The sequence below is a fragment of the Dermacentor andersoni genome, chromosome 3 (genome assembly GCF_023375885.2).
Source record: "Dermacentor andersoni chromosome 3, qqDerAnde1_hic_scaffold, whole genome shotgun sequence".
Classification (NCBI taxonomy): domain Eukaryota; kingdom Metazoa; phylum Arthropoda; class Arachnida; order Ixodida; family Ixodidae; genus Dermacentor; species Dermacentor andersoni.
In genome coordinates, this window is record NC_092816.1 from 184,214,544 (window position 1) to 184,242,035 (window position 27,492).

At 43.8% G+C, this 27,492-nt stretch overlaps 1 protein-coding gene across 2 annotated transcripts in view; it reads left to right on the plus strand.

Moving 5' to 3' along the window:
• gry (trafficking protein particle complex subunit 11 gry) overlaps window positions 1-27,492 on the plus strand; it is a 151,932-nt gene that overhangs the window by 34,427 nt on the left and 90,013 nt on the right. For both annotated transcript variants that reach the window (XR_007597898.3, XM_050172604.3), the window contains exons 8-10: window positions 4,708-4,841; window positions 7,013-7,154; window positions 20,942-21,032. Coding sequence is in view for 1 of the 2 variants with exons in the window: in XM_050172604.3 (XP_050028561.2) it covers window positions 4,708-4,841; window positions 7,013-7,154; window positions 20,942-21,032 (367 nt within the window). In the remaining variant the exon portion in view is untranslated. The remainder of the gene's footprint in view (window positions 1-4,707; window positions 4,842-7,012; window positions 7,155-20,941; window positions 21,033-27,492) is intronic.

A 27,492-nucleotide genomic window follows, 5' to 3' on the forward strand; every position in this document is an offset into this window, starting at 1 on the left:
AGATAAGCCCTCAGATTTTGTTTCAGGAAATTGTAATAAACAACTAAAATTTGGCAAATGCAAGTTTAATCAACAACACTAAATTCAATGGTGCACTGAAATTTTTCTACAAAGATTTAAATCTAGGGATCATCTAGGTAAATCTAGGGATCATCGTAACAAATTTCACAGTGCCGGAATTCTGCTGGCCTTGTCTAGGGGCCCATGTGTTAAATATTTTGATGTGCTCCTGTAAAGTCAAAACTAGCGTGTTGCGTTACCCTGAAAATTTCACTGAGATATCTCAAGGAACGAAAATTGTGTAGATCTCTTGCACTGTGGAGATTGATGTTGTGTGAAGCATTTTGCAGGTGTTTGGCTTTCTAGCATCTGCAAACTGCTGCCAGATGAACCATCGTGTTTGTGCAAACTCAGTATTTGTCGCGTGGGTCGTGAGTGTACATGTGTGTTTATTTTATTAAAGCGAGGCTACACAGGAACCCACCTACCTACCTGATTACCTACCACAAAGTGCCAAGATTGAGGCAAAGAATGCTTTGCATTAGTTGGTTTTCAAGGGTATCCTCCCCCCTTTAACAAGAGGCATAAGAAACACCAAAACACACTGGCAGTATTTGCCCCAATTATAACAGATCCGCGAATTGAACACACACGTTTTATAGGTTGAAAGTAGAAGACTAGTATAAAAATGACACTAGAGCTCTTAAACAATGTAGAAATGGAACCTGCTCCCAATTTTCTTGCAAGAAAAATGTAGTATGCCTCCTACTCCGACAGAAAAAAAAAAAAAGGCAAGACCAGCGAACTTTGCCTTCACGGGATGAAAGTTAATTTACTCAATGGCCATCGTCATTGCACTCGGACAACGCTTTATCGCTGTCTATGAAGAACCACAAAATGTCATCTTCCGTGTGGTCCGTAGCGCGTTTGATATTCTTCATTTATCAAATGACTCTGCAACAATGACAAACAGGGTGGTGGCCCACGCTTACACTAACCACTTCGCTAGTTCATCGTGCGATTCATGCAGCTTGCTGGAGCACCACGAACACGTGACGCGACCTGTTGCTGTTAGCTTAACATGTGAAATAACTTATCGTTTGAATGTGCTTTTGTAATCACACCGAAAGGAGCACATCGGTGTCATCATGCTATACGAGAACTTGTTCTGTTGACTCCTATGGCGACCATCTTGTAATGGTAATGGCAATGGCATTAGCTAGGCTCGCTCTGACATGCGAATGCAGTTTTGTTTCTGTGTCGGATTGTGCCGTCAAAAGAATTTTTGGACGAATTATCTTGGGAAAAAAGGTGTGCATTAGAACTGGGTAAATGCTTTAATAATTAATTGTGAGCTACTGTTCTTGCTTTAAGACCTTCCTGGGGCAGGCTGAACATAGGTGTTCTTGGCGGTAGGTGACATGTGTTCGATGCACTCTCTGTACCCTAAGCACCACCCAAAACAGAAGCTGTCGCTATCGGAGTCGTCACTGTGATCACTATTAGAGATGGGCATGTGTGTGATGGCCAGCCAAGTTCAAATTATCCAGCGAAGGTTAAATTCAGGATCGAAATAACAGAAGTTTGGTTCCATAGAAATCTAGGGGCACCGGCCGAGACCTTCGGTCGAGAGTGAAATAAAAGTCAAATTAATGGAAATCTACTGCAAATGCTTCTTTGTAACGGACTCGTGTAGGTTGAAAAAAAAAAGTGACTGATTACCATTAAAATTATGTCATTCAAACATGTAATTGATTACCGTGGCCAATTTACTCCACAAAAGAAATGGAGCAATTACTAAAAAGTAATCTTACTTTTACATGACTTTCCTCTTCACATTTAGTTACATTGAACAACTGCAGTAACTAGAACAAGTGATTGTTTATTATATACTTAAATGACATAGCAAACGTTCCACTAACAGAGGAAATAATACTGTACGCTGATGACACTAATTTCTTTTTTTCCAGAGTTTAGGGACTTCAGGAACTAGAAGTTACTGCAACTCATTGGTTACAGGAACTGAGCAAGTGGCTATATCTAAATAAGCATGACTTAAACATAGAAAGACTTAAGTTTACAGTTCTTTATTCGTAGAATAAGGAAATAAATTACAATGTAAGAATTTTCTATTGTGGATCACAACTTGAACATGTCTCAAGCCATTCATTTCTAGGTGTTACATTTCATAAAAACCTAAGCTGGTCAGAGCACATATATAAGGTATGCAAAAGGTTGCACGATTTGTTGGCTTGCTACAATAGATTCGATGTTAGGCTTCTCAGACAACTGAACTTTTTGCTTATACACTCACATCTTAGCTACTGTCTCATGTTATAGGGAAATGGTAATAAAACTGGCAGTATTGTAATGATGAGCTGTTCGGTTATAGCAATGGAACTTTAGTGGCACTTGAATATTGTTATAAGTGGGTTCGGCTGTATCGAGATTCGACTTTATTGAAATCGCATACAGACACACTTCATTATATTGAGGCCTTAATTACACGGTGTTCTATGGACAAGCGGTTATGAAAAGTTAAATACTTCATTATATCAATAATTTCGTTATATTGAAGTTCGTTATATTGAGGTTTAACTGTATTAGAGACTCTTGCAAGACAAAGATCTGTGTATGACTATTTAAAGAGGTCTCCAGGAACTTTGAACAATTTTCTTATCACTACCTGAGTAGACACACAGGGTACAGCCTACGTTGCACTTCCATAGTAATGAAGGAAACAAGGACAAAATATGGCACGTAAGCTATCGAATATGAAATTGTGTTTATGCTATATGTGCCCTAACTATATTGATGAAGCTGCAAATTCTAGAACAATTGAAAACTTAAATATGCAGTACTAAACATGTTTTTTTTTTTTTATCGCAACGTGTTTAATGAATGTTAATGGAGTTTTCAACTGTTTGATGTTAATAGTGATGTTGTGAATCTTACATTCTAAAATGTATAACTTATGCCTGTAACAGAATGTTTCTTCTTTTTTGCAGTGCTGTATTAATTTATTTACTTGCTCTTTTGCAAACAGTTGACACTTTGCAGTATGTTTAAAAATTGTGCTCTGAATAGTTTTGATGTTTTCTCTTTTGTCCGTCATTGTATTTGGTTTTATTAGTATTGATACTTGTAAGCTGCTACTTCTGCTGCTCCAGCAAGGTAAAGGCCTTAGTCAGGAGGTTTACACCCTTCTATTGCCTTACCTTGCAGACAAACCTTGTATTTGTATTGCACAAAAAAAAAAGTTGGCTTCACTATTTTTATTAGTTCTCTGCAGCCGTTCACACATTGTTTATATTAAAAAAAAAATTGCTTTTCAGAATATTCGTCCGTCACCTTCACTTGTTTTCTTGTGAGTAAATCAGGCAGCAACACTAAATATACTTGCTCGGGTGTGCACTGGACGAAAGGGTAGTGTTGTAAGGTACAAACACGAGATGGGGAAATTAGTGAACATAGTTTGAGAACTGTCCATTCAGAATGGAAAAAGCAAAGTCTGAACTCGCTAAACATGAATGTTTGGACATGGTGCCGCTCGTGCTTCATGGAAACGTCGAACCATCAGGAGATGCAGTATGCTGCCAACATTACAGGCTGCGTGACCTGTCGTTTAGCCGAATGGACAAACACTGTGCGACTAGGTTTGCCTGTCTGTGCAGCATCCGTGAGGCTGCTGCACTAGTTCCCGGGCTCAAAGCTGCGTTGCCTGTTGCAGCTTGTATTTCATATGAAGTAAACTGTTTACAAGGAATCGGTTACTGAAAAAAAAGCAGTTGAACTACAGTGAGTGCTAGCAAGTAAAAAAGTAATTTGTAAATTATAAAACTACTGTAAACATGATTGATTGTAAGTAATTGCATGTACTTTGTTGCAAATAAGTCTGCTTTATAATGTTGTCCAAGAAGTTATTGACTGATCTTTTTTTTTTGGATACCAAAAATTTGGACATGTTCAGCTATTCAATCGTATTTGCAGCAGGATCATTCACCTCATGGAGATAGGGTGCAAGGATAACCAATATTTCAGATGCCTTGTAGTACATTGCGAAAGGATGGATAGGTGGGCTAGTTGCTGATGCATTATTAGAAAAACTTGAAGAAAGAAAATGTATGTGATATGCGTTGCTTTTCTAATGTCCTGTGTGTTTATAGCGCTCTAAATGTTTCTAATATTGTAGCACATTGTTCGATTTTTTAGACTTTGCGTGCACTTCAGCGGGCACACTTGGCTGCTGTGGCAAACCAGAAGAATGGTGGAGCTTCGTATATGAGTTGCCGGTGCCTTCTATAACCTAAAGCAGCTGGAGATGTTTTGTGCAGTACGAGAGGCGATAAAAAATTTTTGCAACTTGGATCTAACCCACAAAAGTTAAGACACTAGTACTTCTGTATTCCTTGGTTGGCATCTGTCGCACGCAGCTCGATGCGTGAAGAAGGAAGAACAGTTGAGAGGCCAGTATGGGGGTGGCAGACTTCGAAATATGTACCACCACTTTTGTTCATTGAGGGGCTAGTCGCGGTGACTACTGTGGCTTCTGTGCCAAGAACTTCTTCGAACTACAGAATGTAGTCTTTATCTCTTGTTCACGGTGAACCGTCGAGCTGCTGTGCGTTGCAAGCATGTCACTCACACTTGCAAGCTGCGTTCACACAAAGATGTGTATGATCACCTTGCGCCTTGCCTCTCTTTCAGTTGTGCCAGCTGGCGTTCATGCAAAACATTCCGCTGGATGCTATCCACCAGTTTCGACGGCATGTGGACATCTTCAAGGACCGCATCGGCAACCCCCGACTTGCCTTCGAGCACAGTGCCTGGCTGTCCAAGCAGTGCGTACGCCATCCTGCATTGTTTCTCATTGGCACATGCGCTATACAGTAACTTATAAGCAGTAGCACAGAGTTTCAGTTTGGATTTGGGCTCGCTACCATTCAATGCAGTATTACAGCTAGGGCAACAGCTCACTGCTTCTTGCACAGATATTAGCACTTTTGTAGTTTTCTGAATTACTAGCCTCAGAACGCACAGCCCTTGTATTCGATACCAGCTCTACATTTTCTACATCCCTGCCATGACACTTGAGTTACACCAATAAAGTGGAAAGAGAAAATTGAATAATCATGAAATCACCCTCGCACTCTGGTCTTCTAACCTCTTGGTTAGCTGGGCTGTAGAGGGCCAAGGTCGATCATCGGACTGATGACTTTTTCTTTTACTGTCGAGCTTCTGTCCTTCTTTCCGGAAAAACCAGGTAGCGTGGCCAGTGTGCAATAAGTGAACCTTTCCTCTACGGTCGACGAGTGCAGTCATCATGAGGCCACATTCCTAGAAATTGCAGGGAAATTTGGTGCACTGTTCATCACTTCCTGTTGGACAGAAAGAGCCAGAAGACTGCAAACTTAAAAAAAAAAAAAAAACTGAAAAACAAACCGCACTAGACAAGACAGGCAACCACAAAGGCACTCACTAGCAACTGATGTACTTCACGAAGAAATACATCATCTGGCTGCTTTCAAGTGTCAATTCTTGAAAGTCTTAAATACAGGGTCCTTATTACTGATAAAGAACTGGCTTAGCTTTCTTGTTTTATAACCCCTGGTGGCACTTCTCTTCCGTACATATCCAGACAACCAACTGTCGTTTTACAGCTTTTTGAAATACAGTACTCATTTTAACGAAGTGAGCAGGATGGCAATCAAATTTGACATGAGCAGTAATTTCAATAAAAGCAACGACATGATAGAAGAAAAAAGTAGAGCTGAAATAGGACAACTCCGTGCAAGCCTAATGCAGATGTCACATGGAGCATTTTTGATCGCTATCAAGTCCAATCGGGATTAAATTTCTCGGTTGTGATTGGTTCCTTTGTGCAAGCTGTGGGAGAGAGCCAATGGGGTCTTGGTTCTGGTGCCTTTGGGCACACCGGGCTTGCGGAAGGTGGTGCAGAGTAACATGTGTCTGTTCCATTGCGCACTACTTCAACAGCATCGCTGCAAGCTGCTGTTAATACACAGGTGCAGCATGGAGAAAAAAGGGTGCAACTATGGAGCAAGTCACTCGCTTGCTCGGTACGAGTAAGCCGCCTGAGTAAAACTAAAGGTAGCAAAATTCTTTTATCTTGCTGCCCGAGCCAGCAAGCGAGGGCAGGTGAGGAAGTTTGGGGCTTATCCGCGTCTTCCTGTTGGTGCAGTGGAATAGGGTGGTTATGCACACGCCATTTGCACGGAAACAAGCATGCAAGCGGTCTATGTGCTGCCAGCTGCGATTTTTTTTTCTCGGTTTTTTGTTTTGACTTGCGCTGGCATCATGACAGTTGTTCTTGATCATAGTGTGCAGCCCCGTGATTGCGGTGCGCAGCCCCGTAATCACAGTGATTGTGGATCAGGTGATTGTGACGATTGGCATGTGACGCAGCGCAATCTCCACGATCAAAAAGAACAAACGGAGAGGGGGAGCAGTGAAGGAAGGCCAGTGCAACGAGAAGGAGAGGCCATGAGCACCATCGTGAGAGCATACCCGCTCACTGCTGATAACATGTGGGCGCGGCATGGAGGGAAAGGGTGCGCAGGCGACGTGATGACATAGCTGGCAAGTGAGAGGGTCACTCGCTTGCTCGGTGCGAAAGGCACCGAGGGCCATCGTGAGTGCACTCACACCCCTTGACAGTTAGCTCAAAGCGGAGTAGCCTATCATCATGCTTCAAGTAATCCGTTTTGGTTGGCACTGGGAGAAATTTCGAATAGCGTGATACTTCAAGCAAAGTGATTTTGTTATAATGAGGGACTACTGTACATTACTTGTTCGTGGAGTGCCTGTACTGTTCCTTGTCTTGTCAGCGTCCCTTGTTTTCTTTTTGTGCTCTTTCAATTTATTTTGTACAATGAACCAACTTGCCCAATAACACATCTCTTAAGCTAGGCCAATGATATTTCTGAAGATGGCTCCATGGAACACCTTGCAGTCTCGGCATTTCCGGTGGGCGGTGTTTTGTGGTGTCCAGGTTCAGCCACTTCGGTGACCTGTTTGAGGAAGCGGTGAGCTTTGGCCTGACTGCAATCCAGACACAGCACCCGGGCTTCTACTACCAACAGGCGGCCAACCACGCCATGGCACGCAAGGAGCAAGCGGCCCGGCTGTGCAAGGTGTGTGCTGTTCGTCTGAACAGTGCCTGCTGAGGTGGGCAAATGCCCTCGTTTTTCGTTTTTCTCACCTTGCCCTCATGTTGAAAATTTTTACTGCCATCCCTCACCCTCATCCTCACCAAAAAAAAACTATCTGTCCTCCCTCACGCTCACCCTCAGCACAGTATGCTTTACCCGCCCTCCCTCACCCTCATGCTGAAAAGGCTACCATCCTCCTCTTACCTTCTGTTTTCTACAGTTTCAAATAAACCATTTGCACGACCTACGAGCTTAATGTACAGCACCGATAGCCTAGTGCCATTTGTATTGTCAAAGCACGCCACACTGCTTTGCTTTTAGGTGTTCGACCATAGGTCAGCAAAATAAACGGAGCTCACTCAGACTCACTCACAAACTATATTTTTTGTTTAGAGCTCACTCAGAGTGAGACTTGCCAAAATTCTACTCGGCCGGGCTTACTTGGACTCAGATTCACGAAAACTTTACTCCGTTGGTCTCACTTGGGCTCATTCAACCAGACCCAGAGAGATATCGGCAGCTCTCACGAACCCAGACCTTCTCTTGAATTGAACATATCGATGACAAAATTACCTTCATACCAGGCTAACATATAGAGAATGCAGAGGAATTACAAACACTAATAATTTGAAAAAGACTCTGCATGAGATTCGTTAATGTACAAGAAATTTTCTTATTTATTGTTAATCCCGATGTCTTGTAAGAACTAAATAAGCGCGACATTCGACCTTGGTAGTGCCAGATTTATTTCGCCTGAAGATGAAATGTGCAAAATGGATTTTTACAAAATGTGCAAATTCTTATGGGTTTGTACATGCATGTGGTGGGCACATGCTTTTGTTTTTGAGGTGCATTTCTGGCAGTTCGGGATAGATCACAGTTCTTTCTAGCACTGTGCTAAATGAAGGCTTGCCTCCTAAACCTTTTCCTACTGGAATTGTGCACAAGGAAGCTTGACTATACGTAATGCCACTTATCTGCAGTTTACTATAGAACCACAGGAGGTCCATCTTGCTGTAATGCTTTTAATGTATAAGCATTCTTTGCCAAACTCCCCAGACGCTAAAGGTGTACCTGCACAAAAATGCATAATTTGTAAAGTTAAAACATTTGCTTGTTATGGTAGTCTAAATGTAGATGATTTGTAGCTTTTAAGCAATAAAGAACAACTTGAAGCAAAAAAAAAGAAAAAAAAAAGAAAGAGAATACCCATAGAGATACATAGGGCTTCTTGGAAAATGCATGGGGGAACTTCTAGTAGGGGTGGGCCAACTGAAATTTGGGGTGGACCGACCTAAATTAGGAGGTGGGCCAACTTGAAATTTAGGCATGGGCCACATTAAATTTTGGGGTGGGTCAACTTGCAATTTGAACGTGAGCCAAATGAAATTTGGGATAGGGCCAACTTGAATTTTGGGGTGGCCCGATGTCCAATTGGACGCTGCTGGGTGCCGTTCGAGTTATGAACACCTCGCGGCAAGCGAGTGTGTTGAGGCGCTTGGTGCGTTTTTGTTGGGCCTTACTGAGCTGCATTCAGAATGCAGGCGAGAGCTTGCGTGGACGAGAAATGCGTGCATAGCACAGCCTTGCGAGAACGACAGCAAGGGTGACATGCCATCACAGCGATGCACTCTTCCCGCACGCGATGCCTCACGCACTATTGCGGCAGCCGGTGTTCGATCCCTTTCCACCGCTCTGCTCCATCGAGGCACGCTCGTGCTCGGCATTCCGGCTAAATTGGTACGATTGCATCAAAAGGGCCAGATGTGGTGAGAAAATCCTACTATTGTCTACTAAAGCCTGAGCATTCTTTGCCACCAGAAAGGCCATGGGTAGATGTGCACAAGCTAGGAAAAGCAAGTAAGCAAAACTAAGCAAGAGCGAAGTCACAGCTGAGCCAAAGAATGCTTATGCATTAGTTGACAATTCTCAGAATTTCTGTAGCTTTTTAAGGTGTCTGACAGAACACTAGGCGCTGAGAATTTCGTACGTCTTCATTGGTCCATAAAATCAACCGTAGTTTGGTCTTTGACACTACATCTGTACCATAAGTGTAGATGCACAATTCTAGCAGGGACACTGCTGACAACTATACAGTAAAACCTCGGTGATACGAATCTCAAGGGGTAGCATAAGATATTCGTATCACCCGAAATTCGTATCACCAAAAAACAAATGACATCGGCATGTTAAAGAGCCAGAAACTAATTTCTTGAAATTTATTCATGATCGAAGAAGTCCCGGATGTTTTTCTGGGTTTTCATCTTTGCCAGGTCAACTAGCAGCTAATTCTGTAAGTTGTGTGCAAACTTCACAAAACCGGCTTCGCGAGAACGTTGGATGCAGCACAGAGGGCGAGCCTCACGAGCGGTGAGACGACGTGGGAGAGACTGCCAGTGCCGGACCGTTTCCACTCTGTACAGTGCATACAGTTGCCGCTGTGTTATCGGCTGCCTTCTGCTGGCCTCCCCCTGCCCTGCAAACACAGAAACAACCCACCTGCTGACTAGTCTTGGCGTGCTCGGTGCAGCCTCCTCGCCACTTTGCTGTCGGCGGTCACGGCAGTTGCAGCTCTCTCATTCGTATCACCCGAACCGGCGTGGAGGAGCGTTCGGGACATCTGAAATGTGGCTAATAGTGTACAGTGCACTTTGGCCGGGGAGTAGTACGAATTCGTATCACCCCGAAATTCGTACCAGCCATGATTGTATCGCCGAGGTTTCACTGTATTTGCTGTCAGTCACACTGACCGCGAGCATCAATCACGGAGGGTGGAAAAGATCTAAGGGGGAGCGTCATGTGATTATCTTGGAGCATAGTTATAAAAATAGAGGCCCTCACCACATGATGCGGAAGCAATAATTTTTATCCACTGAGCTCGTGGAATGGAGAATGCATGACGAGGGCGCCACTGAAACCTACCATGGACCAAACAGTGTTTTAAAAAGCCCAATGACAATGCAGGGCTTGCTCCGGAAGACTCATTGCACAGATTGGCTTTGGAGAGAATGTCATGGGGTGGCATTATAGGGGGCTGGCTTGCTGAGGCTAGCTGCCTGGTTCCATGCTCCCTGCTATTTGCATATTCCATCCGTCAAGGCACCAAGTGTGTGCATGAAAGCTACATCAGCGACGGTTCAATCGAACTAAAATTCAGGAGAGCAATGGTGAAAGTCCCCCTCACCTTGTTCTTCTCGAAGGTTGCGCTGGACATTGAGCATTTCGAATGACCGGTCATTCCACAGAGGCAACAGTAGTACCACTCTTCATAGGCAATGCCACAAACGTAGTTTAGCAGCACGACCAGCGAATGAGCAGTGCCATGATGTCAAGTCATGCTGAGTGGCAGCCACCATTGCTTAAGCACAAAGGCTCGATAGAGCACCCAAGTAAAGCAGGGGAGGGTTTGAATGAATGCTGAACAGGAATGGTAACTGCGCTGATGCAACCTAGTAAACTGGAGAAATTCTGGCAGCATCGAACTTGCTCACTTGTCATAACAATGCAGCCTACAGTGCACTTTCTTTGACCTTGGCCGCAAGAGAAAAAGAGAATGCTTACACGGCACGCACTGTTCTCGCAAGTGCCCAGATGCTTTGTGCTTTTCAGCAATCCTTCTCCCACTTCCAAGCCTGCTTAATGCCAAGTAGAGGAAATACATGGAAGAGTGGGGAGTTGAAGAAGTTGAGGGGGGGGGGGGGGAGTGGAAGGGCATTAGCAGTAGTCGGTATGCAATGGCGCCGACATTCGCTACCGGAGCTCCACGAAAGGTGCAGGTAAAAGTGAAGATGCGCATTCGGGAAGGGGAGGGAGAAATCGCAGTTGCAGTGCAGTCACATGACTTTAGTCAATTAAAAGTGGGCTTCGATGCACATCTGCGCTAGAGAGACTTCCTGTCAGTGCACTTTAAAACCTTAGACTTTAAACACATCACGCATACAATCCGAGTGATCTTTCTGTACTTTAACAATATAAAGCACCTTTTCCTCATTCAACCTCACAATGTCACCGCACCTTCCTTTGCCCTCACCTCACCCTCACCAATCTTCCCTAAGGCGATTCTCACTCTCGCCTCATCACGTGTGGGTGATGGCAGAGGAGGGTGAGGAAGGCCCTGGTGAGGGTGCCCACGTCTGGTTGCAACAGGACACAAACGAAAAAAACAATTGCACACACAGGATGATGCACAAATTAAAGCTGTTTTATTTGCTTTCAGCAGGCAGAATATTAGGCTTGTGTGAATATTCAATATTTCTGAATGTTCAATAGAATATTATGCTAATCAATGTTTGCTGCGGGTCGAATTTCAGTATTCGAAGTGTTTGAAGTATTCAAAATGAACTAATATAAATTTTAAAGATGTTTAATCGGCAGTTTTTGTTTTGGTTCGCAACTCGCATCGCGTGGGTCATAACCAAGACAAATCAACGACGAATTCATTTACAGTTGCAGACAAATTTTTGCTCAATAATTCTAATATTTAATCTATGGCACTACCAGCTTCTCTTTGAACGACTGTATAATGGTTACCAAACTTTCGGACACCATAAGTTTTCAGGCTGAATTTTTCGGACATGATTCATGTGCACAATGTGTTTAAAAATAGCAGTTGTTAATACGGTTAACACCATTCAGATTGCCCCCCTTACACCCTCTTTTGATGGCAAGATTGTTTCTGGCTTCCCGAGAGATGGATGTCTGCTGCAAATAGATTTGCATTGACTCGCACTGACCTGAAATTTCGTAGCCAACATCCGGTCAAGCAGCATTGATTAGGCCTAACAGCCAAGCCAGGCATAGCAGTAGGTGTCGAGGCATCACTGGAAGTTTGCTACTTATCGGTGGTAGGCTCAAGATCATGTGCACAGGCTAGACTGAGGGCCACAGAAGCAGCGAGCATGCCCACCAAGTTTGTGTGCTTACTGGACAGAATGGGTTATGCTCACAAGTAGATGAAAAGCACTCAGTTAAATTTGCACAACACAGCCTAAACTGCCAGCGTCGTGCTATCAAGGTCACACCTTGTGCTATCACGATGCACGACGGTTGAACGCTCCTTTGGCCTCGATCATCACAAAATTTTAATTAGACCGAAGGACAACAGTGAGAAAAAAACCTGTAGACAAATTATCTGTGCCGTTGGCAGAAAATGTTTAACTTTTATGTTTGCATGAAAATATCTGAATACAGTGAAGTCTTCATATAACAACCTTCAAGGAACTGCGGTAAATTGTTCGTTATTCTGAAAAATTGTTATAGTAAAAGCCCCAAAATTAGCCGCTCTGCCTATCAACCCGTTATGCTATCAACCCGTTCATAAGTTGTATAAGCCATCCACGAAAACGTCGTTGTTCACTCTAGACATGCGCTGTTGCTATATTTTTATAGATTTCGCCACCATGCACCACTGGAACTCCGTATAGTAAGACTGACGTGCACTAAACAGATGCTGACGGTGAGAAAACTACCGGCAAGAAAGGTAGCTTCATGTCGCCTCCAAAGTGCAGTGTTTCTTGCGTTTTGTTTGTTTTTCACATTTCTTGCCATGGACACCGCAACTGTCTCGCTCGAGGCGGGCGCCAGAACTATGTCAAAGCGCAAGCACTCGTAAACGACACCATCTGGAAAGTGCCAAATTGCGACCGTGTGGCATCCCCGCGAGTACGCAGGTTACACTTCACCGTGTGCGTAGCTAGTACGGCCGCAGAAAGAAGTGCGAAAGAAAGAGGCGTGTGCAGAAAGAAGGGGGAGAGAAGGAAGAGATGTGCCTCTGATGCTAGGTGACACTTCTGGGCAGAGCATGTGTTCGCAAAGCCTGATTTGTCGTCGCTTCTGCTTGCCTGCATTCTTTCTTGTTCAGGCACCATCTCAGGTTTTTGGAACCATGCGCCACGACATCCACTCTCTGCATGTTGTCGTCTGCTAGCCTACTGTTTCGGCTGCCGTGAAGGATATGTGGAAATCTAAGAATCCCCAGATTTTGGAATATTAGTTCGTAGTACCGAGGCATTCTTAATGTCACAGGGAAACTGAATAATGATCTTTATTCTGAAGTTCGTAATACTGAAATATTTTTAGTTTCAATCTACAAGAAGTCGGCCGGGGATTTCTAAAAAAGCTAGTTAATCTGAAAAGTTCATTAAATGGTGTGAGTAGTAACAAGGTTTCACTGTAACAGCACTTTAAAGATAAGCCAATTCCAGGAACGAATCTATTTTCTTCTTTGCAAGTAAAGAACCCATATTTTTTTTAGATTTTATCAACATCTGGCACTTGTGTCAGGCTTTATGTAAATCCCACAACTATTCAAACTGTTCACTTCAAAATTTATTCGACACTAATTACTATTAGTATAACCTTGCTTCGAATAAAAAAATTTATATTTGCAAAAAGGCTATAAAATATACAGTGTACATGTTGAAAAAAAAAGTAACAAACAACAAAACATTCAGCAGAAACTGTGGTAGTGCACTACAACGTACCAGAATGGCCTGTTCACAAAAGGCGACGAGGACATGCCCAACACGCTGACGTTGTGCGAGCAGCCTGCTCAATCAGGTGGAAGCCCGATTGAGCAGGCTCGGCTGAAGATGTAATTTGTGGACGCCTGGCATCAGCGTCTGTCGGGTTTTTCTTCACCCACAATGTCAAGGTTGATTATCAATGTCAGTGATGCCTCTCTGGTTACCCTGCTGCATAATGAAAAGGAAAACAGAAACGCCAACCAAAAATTAAATGACCAGAAAAAAAAAATACTTTCAAATGTTTCGGCTTTCATATGGAAAGCTTCTGTACGAGGCTTCCATAGGGGAAACGTATTAAACATCTTTTAAACCAATTCATTTTTGGTTAGCATTTTTTTGTTTTCCTTTTCATTATGCCTCCCCCCAACCAGGTGAATTATCGTTAAACCATTGATTTCATTACCCTGCTGCATTTCTTATGTGGTGGTGATGCAGCTAGGTACTCGTCCTCCTTGCCCATGTCCTGTGTGCATGACAGCATTGCCTGCACCAACAAAGCCCATGCTTCCCTCTGCACTCTTTACCCTTCTCCTCCTGCCCTCTACTGTGTTAGATCACCATCCACCAACCTTGAAAACCTGAGCAAGCAGCCAAAGAAAGCTGTCACTTTAGAAGGAAAATAATGTGAAGCAAGCGTGCACGTTCACAGTCGTGGCTGCTTCTTGGCTTTGTCTAGATTAGTCAACATTATTTTCTGGTTGCCCACCACTGTAGAAGGAGAGTCCCAAGGAGAGTGCCAAAGACAGTGGCGAGGTTTGTGGGCTACTGACCGTTGTCGACATAATATAGTTATGCAGTAGAATCTTGATGATACAAATATCTTGGGACGGTGTAAAAGATTTCTATCACCTAAAATTCGTATCACCCAAAAAGCATAAAAAACTTGGGAAATTGCTGACTTGGTCTAATTTTCAATATTTTCATTAGTATTTTTCTGGAATCCTTAGATCTTACTTTATCTCATGGCGAAATATTATGAAGAATTGAATATTACACAGCAGAATTTGTGAAAATGTCACTTTTGTAGTGCGTTGTCTTCAAAATTGGAAAGAAAATCTGGCTTTGCATTGATGACCGTGCAGCTTTCCATTCACGCAGTGCTGCCATCTTGATATCGCTGTAGACACAAGAGATTGGAGCTTTAGCTAACTGCAGCACCATATTTCTCCATGCAAAACTAAAATAAAAAAAGGGAAGGGGGGGCACGAGAATGGAAATTTGGCGTTCTCGACTCGTTACTATAGTCACATGGCGTGCAGGGAGCGCTCTATTGGCCGACGTGTATCTGAATAACTGGGGTGCTTGTTTCATGCTCATTCTGGCAGCAGCAGGCTGCGCACTTTTCATGTTCCAAGGCCAGCAATTAAAGGTCTGCCTGATTATCTTGAGTTTTGCTTGTTGCTGCGTCGTCGGTGTAGCCTGATGTTGATAAGGACATTATTTGCGCAAGATAGGGGAACATGTTTACTTTTTTTTTGTAGTGGCAAAGCTACTTTGTGTCTTGCGGTCTGACAGATGCAGAGGTAGGGAAGTTTCGATTTGTCATTGGGCACTGAAGACGACAGAAGGAGTGGAATAAATAAAATAAATACCCATGGAAGCGAATGGGGCTGATCTTGCGGATGTGTCCAGAGGGGGTTGCATGGGATTCCTAGCTCCTGTTAAACTTGCAAGGCTTTTGAAAACGGCCGACAAGCTGCATGATACTGCTAAAGAAGCCCAAGCATTGCATAGAAATGTAAAGAAAACAAAGAAAGCTTCGTAAAAAGAACAAAAAAAGAGAAAAATTGTTGGCTTACTTGAAGGGAAGGGGGGGTGCGAGTGGTCGTGCAGAAGCAGAGTGACATAGGCTTGGCCGCAGATCATGAAGTGGCTCGGTTGTTCGTATCATCTGCCATGACCCAAAAAGCAGTTTGCAGCATGTGAACTTGAGCATGTAAGCTAATGGACTTGGGCCGGGAATTTCGAAAAATTTGTATCATCCCAAAATTTGTATCAGGTGTGATCATATCAGCGAGATTCTACTGTAATACTGTATTGACATGGTCTGCGGACATTGACAGATTACATTCATTCATTCAAATAACTTTATTCAGTGCCCTGCGATTTGGTGGGGTGTGCCTGGACCCCGCCTAGGTTTCAGCCAAGGGTTGTTGGACCTTGGCAGCTTCCTCGGCTCGCTGGACGGCCCAGAGTTGGTGCTGCAGGTCCGAGCTGAGCAACGCAGACTCCCAGCATGCACGGAGGCTGTCGCTGTTTGAGGCTGCATCACCGTTACCCTGTATTACAGCTGTACATTCCCATAAGATATGCTCCAGGGTGGCTCTATAGTTGCAATGTCTGCACTTGTTCTTTGGGTATAAATCTGGATGTATTAGGTGCATAATAGCTGGACTTGGATAGGATCTGGTCTGTAACTGCCGCCATTCTACAGACTGGTTTTTGCTTAATTTTGGGTGTGGCGGCGAGAATGTACGCCTCTGCAATCTATGGTGTTGTGTAATTTCGTGAAATCTGGTCATTCGATCTTCCCACTCCCACTCATCGGTAGTCCGTGAGACGGGGTTAATCGAGGCTCGGTCCGTAAGTTCTCGAGCCATGCGGTGCGCCACCTCATTGCTACCGTCTGGTAGTGTGTGAGCGGGTGTCCAGATGAGATCGACAATTTTGTCGCGGTTATTAGCTAATTTTAGGAGTCGTAGTGCCTCTGGGGAGAGTCGACCGTTGGCGAAGTTTCGTATGGCCGTCCGGGAATCACTGATGATTACACCCGCTAGTGTCTGTGCTTTGGCTAGCGCAATAGCTATGTCCTCTGCGGTTTCTGCATGTAGCGTGTTGACTGTAGCGCTCGTCGTGCATTTTCCCTCGGAATTTATCACCACTGCTGCGTAGGTGCACTTGTGTCTGTATCTAGCTGCGTCTACAAATGTGGTATCCTTGCTGTTACCGAATTTCTTCTGTATATTGCGTGCTCTGCTTTCCCATCTACCCTGATGGTGGGTAGGATGCATATTCTTGGGTATTGGAGGGATGGTTATCATGTCTCTGATGTGTCTGGGCATATCTACTTTGACACCATGTTGGGCATGATACCTTATACCTAAGCGATTCAATATTTGCCTACCTGTTTTAGTTTTGGACAGGCGTTCGTATTGTCCTATTCGTTGTGCCTCGATTAGCTCATCTAGTGTATTGTGGAGACCTAGCTGCAGTAGTCTATCGTTGCTGGTGGTGATGGAGAGTCCGATTGCTTGCTTGTAGATTTTTCTGATTAAACAGTCTAATTTGTATTTTTCTGACGAGTACCATCGTAGGTACGGTGCCATGTATACTATTCTGCTTATTACGAACGCTTGGACTTGCTGAATCAGATTGCCTTCTTTCATTCCACTATGTTTGTTGGCTATTCGTTTAAGTAGCCGCATGATTTGAGATGTTATATTGTCTAATTTGCGTATGGTCTCTCCATTGTAGCCGTTACTTTCAATGATGAGGCCCAATACTCTGATCTTGTCAACCTTGGGTATGGGCGTACCTTCTGCCGCAGTTAGGTGAATTTCCGGATTGTTTTGTTCCTCATAGTTGCGGGGTTTTCGGCCACGTCGCGACGGTACATAAATGAGGAGCTCGAATTTCTCTGCCAGACACGCCAGTCCGGTTCCTGCTAGGTATTGTTCAACTGCTTCTATGGCACATTGTAATGTGTTTTCAACGTGTCCATCGTTGCCATCGCTTACCCAGAGGGTGATATCGTCAGCGTAGATGGTATGATTGAGGCCATCGATTTCCTGTAGCTTTGCTGGTAATCCAATAAGAGCCAGGTTAAACAGCATTGGTGATATTACGGAACCTTGGGGTGTACCTGCGCTTCCGATCTGACAGTTTACATGAAACAATAAAAAGATGAAAAGATTGTTCGTTTTCAACCTTTCAAATAATCTGGCCAAATCTTGTGGTCCTGCAAGGGATGAATTAACGGGAGTTGTCCGCATTTTACACCGCACGAGTGTTTTTCCACCTGTGTACGAGGTATGTGGCTGGTGGCCTTCTTGCACAAGGATGTCAGTTTTGATGGGGCTTAACCCTTTCAGGGTCAATGACAATATATGGCGCCGCAAACGAGTCCAAAATGGTAGATGCCGTATATTTACGGAGCCGTCTGTACGTTTAAAGAAGCGCACCAATTTCTTAATGTTTTTCTTTCCTGGCATGTGCTGCCACTATGTGGAAATACAGGGAACTTTTTTTCTCGTGCCTCCCTCTCTCGGTTTTCGTTGCACGGTTTGTTTTAGAGCTAGTTTGCTCTGGCACATCTATGTACTACTGTACCACTCGCTCATTGGCGCGCGCGTGCAGGCAGGCGGCGGTTTGGGTTTTGTTCTGCGGGCAGTTTCGTCTTCTTGTGCTGGCAAAACTGATGGCTATTTCGTTACTAATCGCTCAAAGGGCGGCTGCCCGTTTATCGCTCGTTTAGTGCTCACAGGGGTGAGCATAGGAAGGATACCACTGGGCATGCGTTTCCTTTTCTTTTCTTTCTTTCTGGGACACTCGCAATATCTAATTGCCTTTGGTTGGGGATAAGATGATTAGCGGAAATTTGTCCCACGTTTTGCTTTTTTGACGGGCACACAACCACGCTGTTTTCTTTAGTGCAGTCACCTACCCTGTTCGATTACACTATGGACGTAAATATTAGTGTAAGAGCAGCAACATTTGAGGCTTGTGAAATATACTTGTGTGCCCGTATTCTAAGCATATAACAATGCATCGAATTTTGAATTCTTATAAGTTTATTTCTTTTTTTTATTCTTGTTATTCGTGAATAAAGAGCACATATATACTAATGCAAAATACTTTTTCTCACTTTACAGTCACCCTAGAAAAATTACGGTAAATCTTTTTCGAAATAGGCTTCTCAGAAAAATTAGAAGCTGCCATAAATAATCGACCCTGGGTGGTCGCAAATAGCAAAAAAAATCGACCCTCAAAGGGTTAATACACCAGTTGAACTGATTGTTTTCTTGCTACGTATCTCTAATTTTAGCTCCTTAATGCAAATGAAAGAGCTGTTAGCTTGCAGATCATCCTGTGTGTGCGATTTTGTTTCTTTGTGTTTTGCAACAGGCAATGCAGCACAACTTCCCATTGATGATAAAGAACCAAATGCAGTTGAACCTTGTTATAACAAACAAAAATACAGTCAATGACTGATTCTTCAGACATGCCTGATAATTTGTACGCCGTCGCGGCGCCGCCACATACTCCAAGAGCCAATGTATCAGGATGTTTGATGTTTTGGATGCTGAAACCAATGAAAACCCAAAAAAAGGAAGCTGGCATCATCAAGCAAGTTGAGAGCGGCCAATCACAAGCTAACGTGAGCGAGAAGTGCGAAACTTCCAGATGATTTCAAATCTTCTCAAAAATAAGGTGAAGATCCTAGAAGCGTTATATGTTGCATTGATTTCAGGTCTGCTGGTGGCATGCTTTTGGACATGTGGAAGGGGTTGACAAGACACGTTTCACAGATGTTTTCCCCATGTGGACTTCACACTCAATACTGAGACTGTGACCTAATCTGAAGATAACAACAGCATGCCAGATCAATTTCCTTCCATGGACTTTGTGATTGGCGACCTGTGCCCCACTGGTGTTGAAATTCCCACTGAAATAACACTTCAACGATTCGCTTACACTGACAATGAGCTCAACCTCTTTGCACAATTAATTACCCAATGATAGAATTGTTTGCCAAGTTGTCCTAATAGGATGACTTCAGAACTGAAATTGAAGGGCCAGTGCCTGTGCTGGGAACGAGCTCTGAATTGACATGATCGCTGGTGATGCTGTCATCAGTGTACGTATGGGACACGACCCTAGCTGAAATTCAAGCAGACATCGCATGCAAGTGGGACGCTGTGCAAAACCGAATCAAGTAATTTTTCAAGTCGCTAAGGCTGTAAAAGGCAAGCATTTGTTTTTTCAGATTGTCCAGTATTTCTAGGGAGTCTCTAGGGGGTCCGTCTCTAGGGAGTCTCTAGGGAGTCTCTAGGGCTGTCTCTAGGGAGTCTGAAAAATCGGACTTTGACTGAATAACAAGTTGTCAGATGTAACAAATTATACATTTAAAATGTTTCCAGCTGATATAGATGTGCACTGAATATATACAAAGAATGAACATTGGATGTAACGATCTTGGATCATGTTGGATACGACTTAGTTATAATAAACAAGCTTCGATTGGTATCCTACATGCCACGCTTCATTAGAAGGCAATTGAACTTGACATCTGCTGGTTGGGAACAAGTGGTGCAAGGACAGGAACAGAAATGACCTGTGATGTGCTGTGACTTATCAGTTGGAAGGTTTGTTGCAAGTACTGCAGGGTGAAAATGTGACCAGACACATTCCCGGACAGAGTGCACATGCCTCATCGCATCAGCCAAATAAAATCTGCCTCCCCCCCCCAACAAAAAGAAACTTCAGCAAACCATTTGCTCAGATGGAGAAAAGCTTGACTTTCAGTGTGAACATAGTTGGACCCATCCTGTGTCTTTCCTTGTTCGTTCTTTTTTTTTTTCGTATATTATATATAATATGGGCTGTGTCATCTACAATCCTTCCTGGTTATTGAATGTGTGGGATTCTAGACAAAGCGATTACTTTTACTGACCAAAGCTTATATTAATAGCAGACATCAGAATTTGTGTGATAAAATTTGATACAATGATTAACTAGATTTTTCAAATTGACTTCACTAAAAAAAATTAAATTATGGGGTTTTACGTGCCGAAACCAATTTCTGATTATAAGGCACGCCGTAGTGGGGACTATGGAAATTTGGAGCACCAGGGGTTCTTTAGCGTGCACCTGAATCTAAGTACACAGGTGTTTTCGCATTTTGCCCCCATTTAAATGCAGCTGCCGTGGCTGGGCTTCAATCCCCCGACCTCGTGCTTAGCAGCCGAACACCATAGCCACTAAGCAACTGACTTCAACTAATGGCTCTGTTCTGCACATTGTAATAATTGCAGAATTGAACTAGGCCAGTGCACAAAGAGTAACCATTCAGTAGAAGCTCTGTGTTTAGTATCAAGTTGGAGAAATATAGACTCTAAATGCACTATAAATTGCATTGCTCTTCTGGTTATCGTGTTTCTACATTACAGAAAAATGAAGAGCAAAAGGTTTTCTGCAAATGTTATCATTCCCCCATGACTTGCAATGAATGTCTTCCTCCTCCAGGATGTGACATCTCCTCCAGACGTCAACATGCTTGAAGGTGAAGAATCCCTCGAGTTCTACGGTCAGAGGCCGTGGCAGGCCAAAGTACAGGGTACGTCTGCAATGGTTATCTTGGAGTTCTTGCAGTGTAGTGATTGCAGATGCATTCAAGATTTTTCAGTGCTGAACAAACCGTAACTAGAAAGGTGCTGAAGAGCTTTCCATGCTCATAACCAAGTGAATGCAGTTAATTGCTCTCCGAATATTGTGCTGCTGTAGACTATAACTAATTGTATTGAAGCTAATTTGATTGAGTAGCTATTCCTTGCCCCCCCCCCCCTTTCTTTCTTTTTGTGCTCAGATTTATGCGCACTGATTCTTGGAGTGTGGGTGCACTGCTTCAGCGTAGAGTTGAAGGGTGTGTATGCTTGCAGGCAGCGTGAGGTTATTTGTGCCTATTGGACACTCTATGAGATGCAGTTGAGCCACTCATGTTAAACCCAAGCAAGGCAAAAGGGATTGCAAGAAGATGGAGACTTGGAGTGATCAGCAGTTGGTAAACAGGGGAAACTTCAGTTTGCTGGAACCGACATTTCGACAAGGGAACAGGCTCATCTGTTGCAGCAATGACAACTGTCCTCGTTAAAATATTTTCTCGAGGCTGAGGCTTCGCTTGCTTGTTGACTGTTGCTCAACATTTAAACTGCTTTTAGTGACAAAATATTACTTAAATAGCCTATTTTAACTTCAAATGCATTTCTACACTTTGATAAAAAGTAATTCAGGGCCTCGTTAAGGATGGCAAAAAAATTAGAAGACTTGCCAAGAAGATGGAATTGGTTTTTGCATTCAAGCGATTATTATGATCATATAAAGCAAAACCATGTAAAAAAGAGTTCTCTCTCAAAGGTCACTTTTACAAGGAAAAAAAAATACTTTTTTTCCAAAGTGGGCTTCAGTGCACACAAGTGAGCCTATGCTCCTAACTTCATGCACAAGGGTTTCTGATGACCATGTGAAGCAAGACCATGCAAAACATTTCCATGAAACAAAAAAGAACTTTACACTATAATGAAAGCGGGCTCCACTACACATAAGCGAGTCTATTATGTTCCCAATTTCACTCTTCAACAGTTCCCTCCATCACCTGATGTTGTTTATAAAGAATGCAAAATAAACGCCTGCCATCTGGAAGAAATGTGAAGCAACGCAATATCTCAAATCGTTTTCTGGCCTGCATGAAAAGCAAGAAGTGGTGGATGAGTGGTCTTGTTGTTCATCTTTTTAGCAAGAATGAGCTTGATGATCTTGACTCATCTTACTTCCTTAAAGGGTCGATAGCCAAACTTTCCCACTTATAATGGTGCTTCAGGTGGAGCAAGCATGAAAAACACAAAATACGCCAGCAAAGCTGCCTCTTTATTCACAAGTGTTGCCTACAGGCAACATACCAAAAAAAATTTTTTTTTTCTTGCGGAATTCCGAGATTGAGTACTAAGTATCTTCCTCAATGTCTTTGGCGAATGCTCACTGACAGGCAGCAAACGTAATTTGTTAGTTTAAAGCGGGAACACTCAACGACGAAGAAATTTGCCGTGTGACTCTCTTTCTTTTGAAAGCACAGTTGAGGAGACAGGCTGATGCAACATCTCCGTCTGCAGTGGTGTCAAACACGTGATGTAAAGCAAATAAAATATGCACCTAATGTTCGCCTATGCCGAGAGCTGTCTGTACAGATTCCAAACGACGCTGTAGTTGGCTTGGCGTAAAGCTGACGTAAAGCTTTTTGCCCGGTGTTTCCCCTCTATTTCTAAAAACGCTCCTGCAAAATATCTTTTTCTTTTCATTGATTGGGCTTATCCCCAATGTGTTTTGCACATTTAGATAGAAAATAAACATTTTTTCCCATATTTATATGTGCCACTAGTAAAGGGTTACTAAGAGTAGCTATATTGTATGCCTAATGGATTGAATGGATCTTCCAGTAAGAAAACAAGCACTGAATAGTGTATGTTTACAAGACATTGTTAAATTTAGAACAACAGTAACGCATGATTTTTACCGCACCTTGAAGCACAGGAATAAGTACCTTGTGACTTACACTTATGTAAATAAATACAGCGGGGGAAGGTCGATTGAGGAACAGAATTTGTTACTCACCTGTTACGGAATGTATATAAGCCACTATAAGCTTCTGTGCACGCACAACCACAAAAGGAGCGAAGGCGACGGAAAGAGGACCGCATAACTACAGTCGACATTTCTTCCAGCGGACTTTGCAAGCTTCCCCCCTAACACATCCATGGCACAATGTACAATCAACAATATTTCCAAGCTACAGTCTGTATAGTACAGGTTTCTCAAAATGCTACGTTTTGTCCCAAGTGCCCGCCTGGCGGTGCAACAGATATTTTCTTTTTCTGGCATTGCTACCATTGTCGGGTAGATGGCAACATGTCTGCAAAGCTTAATTGACATTGACGATACAAGGATTTACGTATTTGCTGAGACATAGTCTGGAAAGGGGGGGAGGGGGGGCACACTGGGCACATTTCACCCTCCGAAATTTCTCTGCACCATGATGCCATGTGCCCAGCGTGCCCTGCTCCCCAACTCCTTTCCCGGTGTAGTCAAGCGTGTGCCCTTTAATTTGCTGTGTCACATGGACAAGTGCGTTTTCAATAACAGCAGCATCTGCCAATGGCACCGCGTCCTGTGCAAAGAAGTAACTGATTGTGCTTTTGAAACACGATGAAAGACGGGTTGCAAGCAAGAGACACAGGTTAGAAGAGCAGGACGCCATCAAAATAGTCAAACTGCTTGTCATCACTGTAACCTCCAGGACACTCTACCTGGGACACAAAAAGGCCGAAGTAGAGAAGCTTAGCACACAAATCATGAAAAGCTTCAATATAGCCAATGGTGTCGCGTTACAAAGCCTTGACGATGGACAAGAATACAAAAAAGAACCCGCACGTAAAATACACAGACTCAGGAAGTGCAGAACACATTGTCAGCATTTGCAATGGCACCAAAAGAACTGTGGAAACAGCACTTACAAAGGTTGTAGACGCAGTGAAATCAGTAATCATGCCCCTCTGCGCAACAGCCCGCAGCGAAAGAGCAACAATACTTACTGACTCACAGATTGCGGGCAGAAACTACCATAAAGGAAGAATCGTCAAGCAATTGATACACATACTAGTAAACATCAAGAAACTACCATAAATATAGATTATCTGGACCCCGGGGCATGAAGGGAATGCAATGGCAAATGCCCTGGCCTGAGATTATACTTGAACGGGCCACGAAGAAAGATCGGTGTTCCCCACAGGTACGCAAATGTTCTACAGCGCTATAGACAAAACAGAAGAAACAGAAGTCTCAAACGAAGCAAAACTGTTAAAACTATCGTCCTATGTCCCAAGAGCCCCACGTTGGGTGCCAGATTCACCCGTGCTCTTGGGTCAAAGGAACGACAACACAGTAGTGCAAACAATCACAAGGGCATTTATTGCACCTTTCATAGATCAATGCCTGCTAGCCGAGTTGCTATGCACAAAACATGCTGATGGGTGTGCAACTAATCGCGAAAGTCTGACTCACCGCGACCGAATAACGAACGAATATGTTCGTCCCATGCTGGACACCAATGCCTGGTCGTTCGCACGTATGGTCACGCGAATGGTGGCGCGTTCAAACTATCGTGTTTGTCCATTCCGAGGTAGGCCTCGCGAGACGGGTCTCGCAGAAGTATGGATCGGCGCACACGCAGAACGTCCGTGCCGCTTGCTGATCCCGAGCCAAAGAGGAAAAGCCTTCTCCTTTTTGCGCCCAAGTGGCCCCGCCGTTAGCAGAGCAACACTCGCGCCATCTCTCGTACTACCCTGCAAGCATACCGACCACTGCAGCAAAGCCACGCGGCGAAGCCGGATTACAGGAGACGGGACACCAGGAGACAGGAGCTATGCGAGAAAACAACATATCAAGGCACGCGTGAAAGTTGTGCATCCCCACACTATTTATAATGAGCAGAATAATTCCTTAGGAAATTATCATTGTGTAGTAGTTTATCTGGACATTGCTTTAAAAAGTAATGACACTGCAGTTGAATTACTGCATTTTTATTACATGACTTGGGTAATGGTTGCTTGTCTTGCATTGCAGTGCGCAAAGCACCCTTTCCAAGATTGTCTCAGTGGAATGTGTTCCTCCGCTATTTTTGGAAGAGTGCGTGTCCATTTCCATTGAGGTTCACCGACCAGGTTCTTAATTTTACATGCATGATAGGAGTTCTGCGCACATAAAGATATTGCAAGATTGGAATGCATGAGTGCCAAATGTAGAGAGGCTTCTTTTGTCACGCAGATACAAGCTGAATCTGTGAATTTTCGTTGCATGCCCCTCATGCGTCATGGGCTCCATAGAAGCTTTTGAATGAAACTGCTGCTCAGTCTTGGTCCTCAGTAGGTCGTCCATTTCGTTCCACAAGAGGATTGATAGGAAGTGACAATCACGAAGGATGCTGCAAGGTATTTTGTAGCCCAAAAGGCAGTGCTAATGTGCACTTGACACGTAACGAAAGCATGGCTGTAGATCAAGCCAGCAGCGCTGAGTCTTTGTTTTCATGTCATTACGAAGTTTTACTTGCATGGCTTGCAACTCAGCTGAAGACTCCTGAAGTTTATGGACAGAACTTTTGCCACACAGACTAAATACTTATCAATTTCATTGATAAGTATTTCATTGCCATGTTGCAGGCAATGCCGTGCCATGTTTGCAACATGGCATGGCATGGCATGTTTCATTGCCATGTTTGCAGGCAGTTGGGCATAAGATATTGCAGCGATTAAAATCACGAATGTGGCCCATTCGCATAAAGCGTGGATGTATTGGCAGAGATGCACAGAGGAAGCTTATTTCCTTCTTTAATGCACAACATATTGCAGTGCAAAGGGTTGCCTCATTAAAGCTAACTTCAGCCTTGATTCTGTCAGCAATTGTGATGGTGACTGCTCTATGTGTCTGGCTTTCACTGTATTCAATTTTCTTTTCAAACAAAAGCGGACACAATGGAGACATAACTTGTGTAGACAGGATACAGACACAACTTGAACCTTGTTAAAACGAAGTTGAAGAAGGAACCGAAATTACTCCGTTATATCCATTATTGCCATTTAAGGCAATATGTGCCTATTGGGGTGCACAATTGTAAACATAGAAATAAGAAGATGGCTTTGCGACCCGTGGAACCGCTGCATGGCCATGCATGCAATGAAATATGTAAAAAACAACAAAAGAATCTTCAGTGTCCGCAACATCTGACTTAACACCTGACACAACAGCCTGTAGCTAGCGGCCTTTTGCTTTATTTTGATGGTCTTTTGCATCCGCTTTCCACTTGGCTCGTCATGGCTGACCAGCGCATAGCACACAACGCAGCGCTGCGCTGTGTGATGGAGGAGGCAAGCGAACTGTGATGCGCCAGCTTGGCTCCGCCGGCTTGTGGCCTCTGTGATTGCACCGATACCAATGTGACCTCGGAGGCCATGCCCAGCTTTCAGCTGGCACGGCACGTCACAGGGAGAAGGAGAAGTGGATGCATGGCCTGGGTGTTACCCATGAGATTGCGCCAGGGAGATCTGGGAGGCCAGGCCCAGCTGTGGCTGCCTGCACGATTAGGGAATGCGCTAATCTTCTGCACCATCACACGTAGCCACGCAGCATGGTGCGACTCACACAGGCTTGCACGTAAACCCCGAGATTGTGCCGGGGAGATCTCGGAGGCCATGCCCAGCTATGCTTACCTGGGCAGCCCGCTGTGTAGTAGAAGTGATTGCACTAATGTGTCACACCACCGCACATCTCACACAGCCAGGCACATACAAGAGAGAGAGCTCGGGGGAGAAGTGCGACAGTGAGTTGCTGCTTGTGCGCAGGTGCGCACAGCTGTGAGAAAGACCAGTAGTGCTCGACAGTGTATTCGACAAGGGCATGCCAAAGTATTGAGCTGCCATGGCAATTGAGTGCTGAAGCCTGTGGAAAGCAATGTACTCGGCATGCCACGGTACGGTATTTTTTGGCTTTGGAGGTGAATCTAGTTCGTTATGTCCATTGGCAGGACAATTCCACTTTGTTAAAAAGATGGATCTCTATGGCGATGTCAGGGGGAATTTAATTTACTTTGTTATATCCATAATTTCGTTATATCCCATTTCGTTATAATGAGGTTCGAGTGTACTTAGATTTTGTTGTGCATCAAAGGGGGCCACTTAAGAGAAACTCTGAATAAATTTACACAAGCAAGGTGAACTTCCATAACTACTTTTGCTAAATTCGCTATTAGAGGTTGAATTCTAGAGGAGAAAAATGATGGCCAGATTACCATATTTTAAATTTTTGCTGATTCCCCTGCACCAGTATTTCACTGTGACATTACAAATTCCAAGGTATTTTGGGGGGATAGGGCGATTGGTTGTTGTGCGGTAAAGGTTGTCAAAACTTGGAAAGCTTAGTCTTTGGCTCTTTCAGAGCATAATATTAGTTCATCTTTACTGATAAAAAGCTGACCG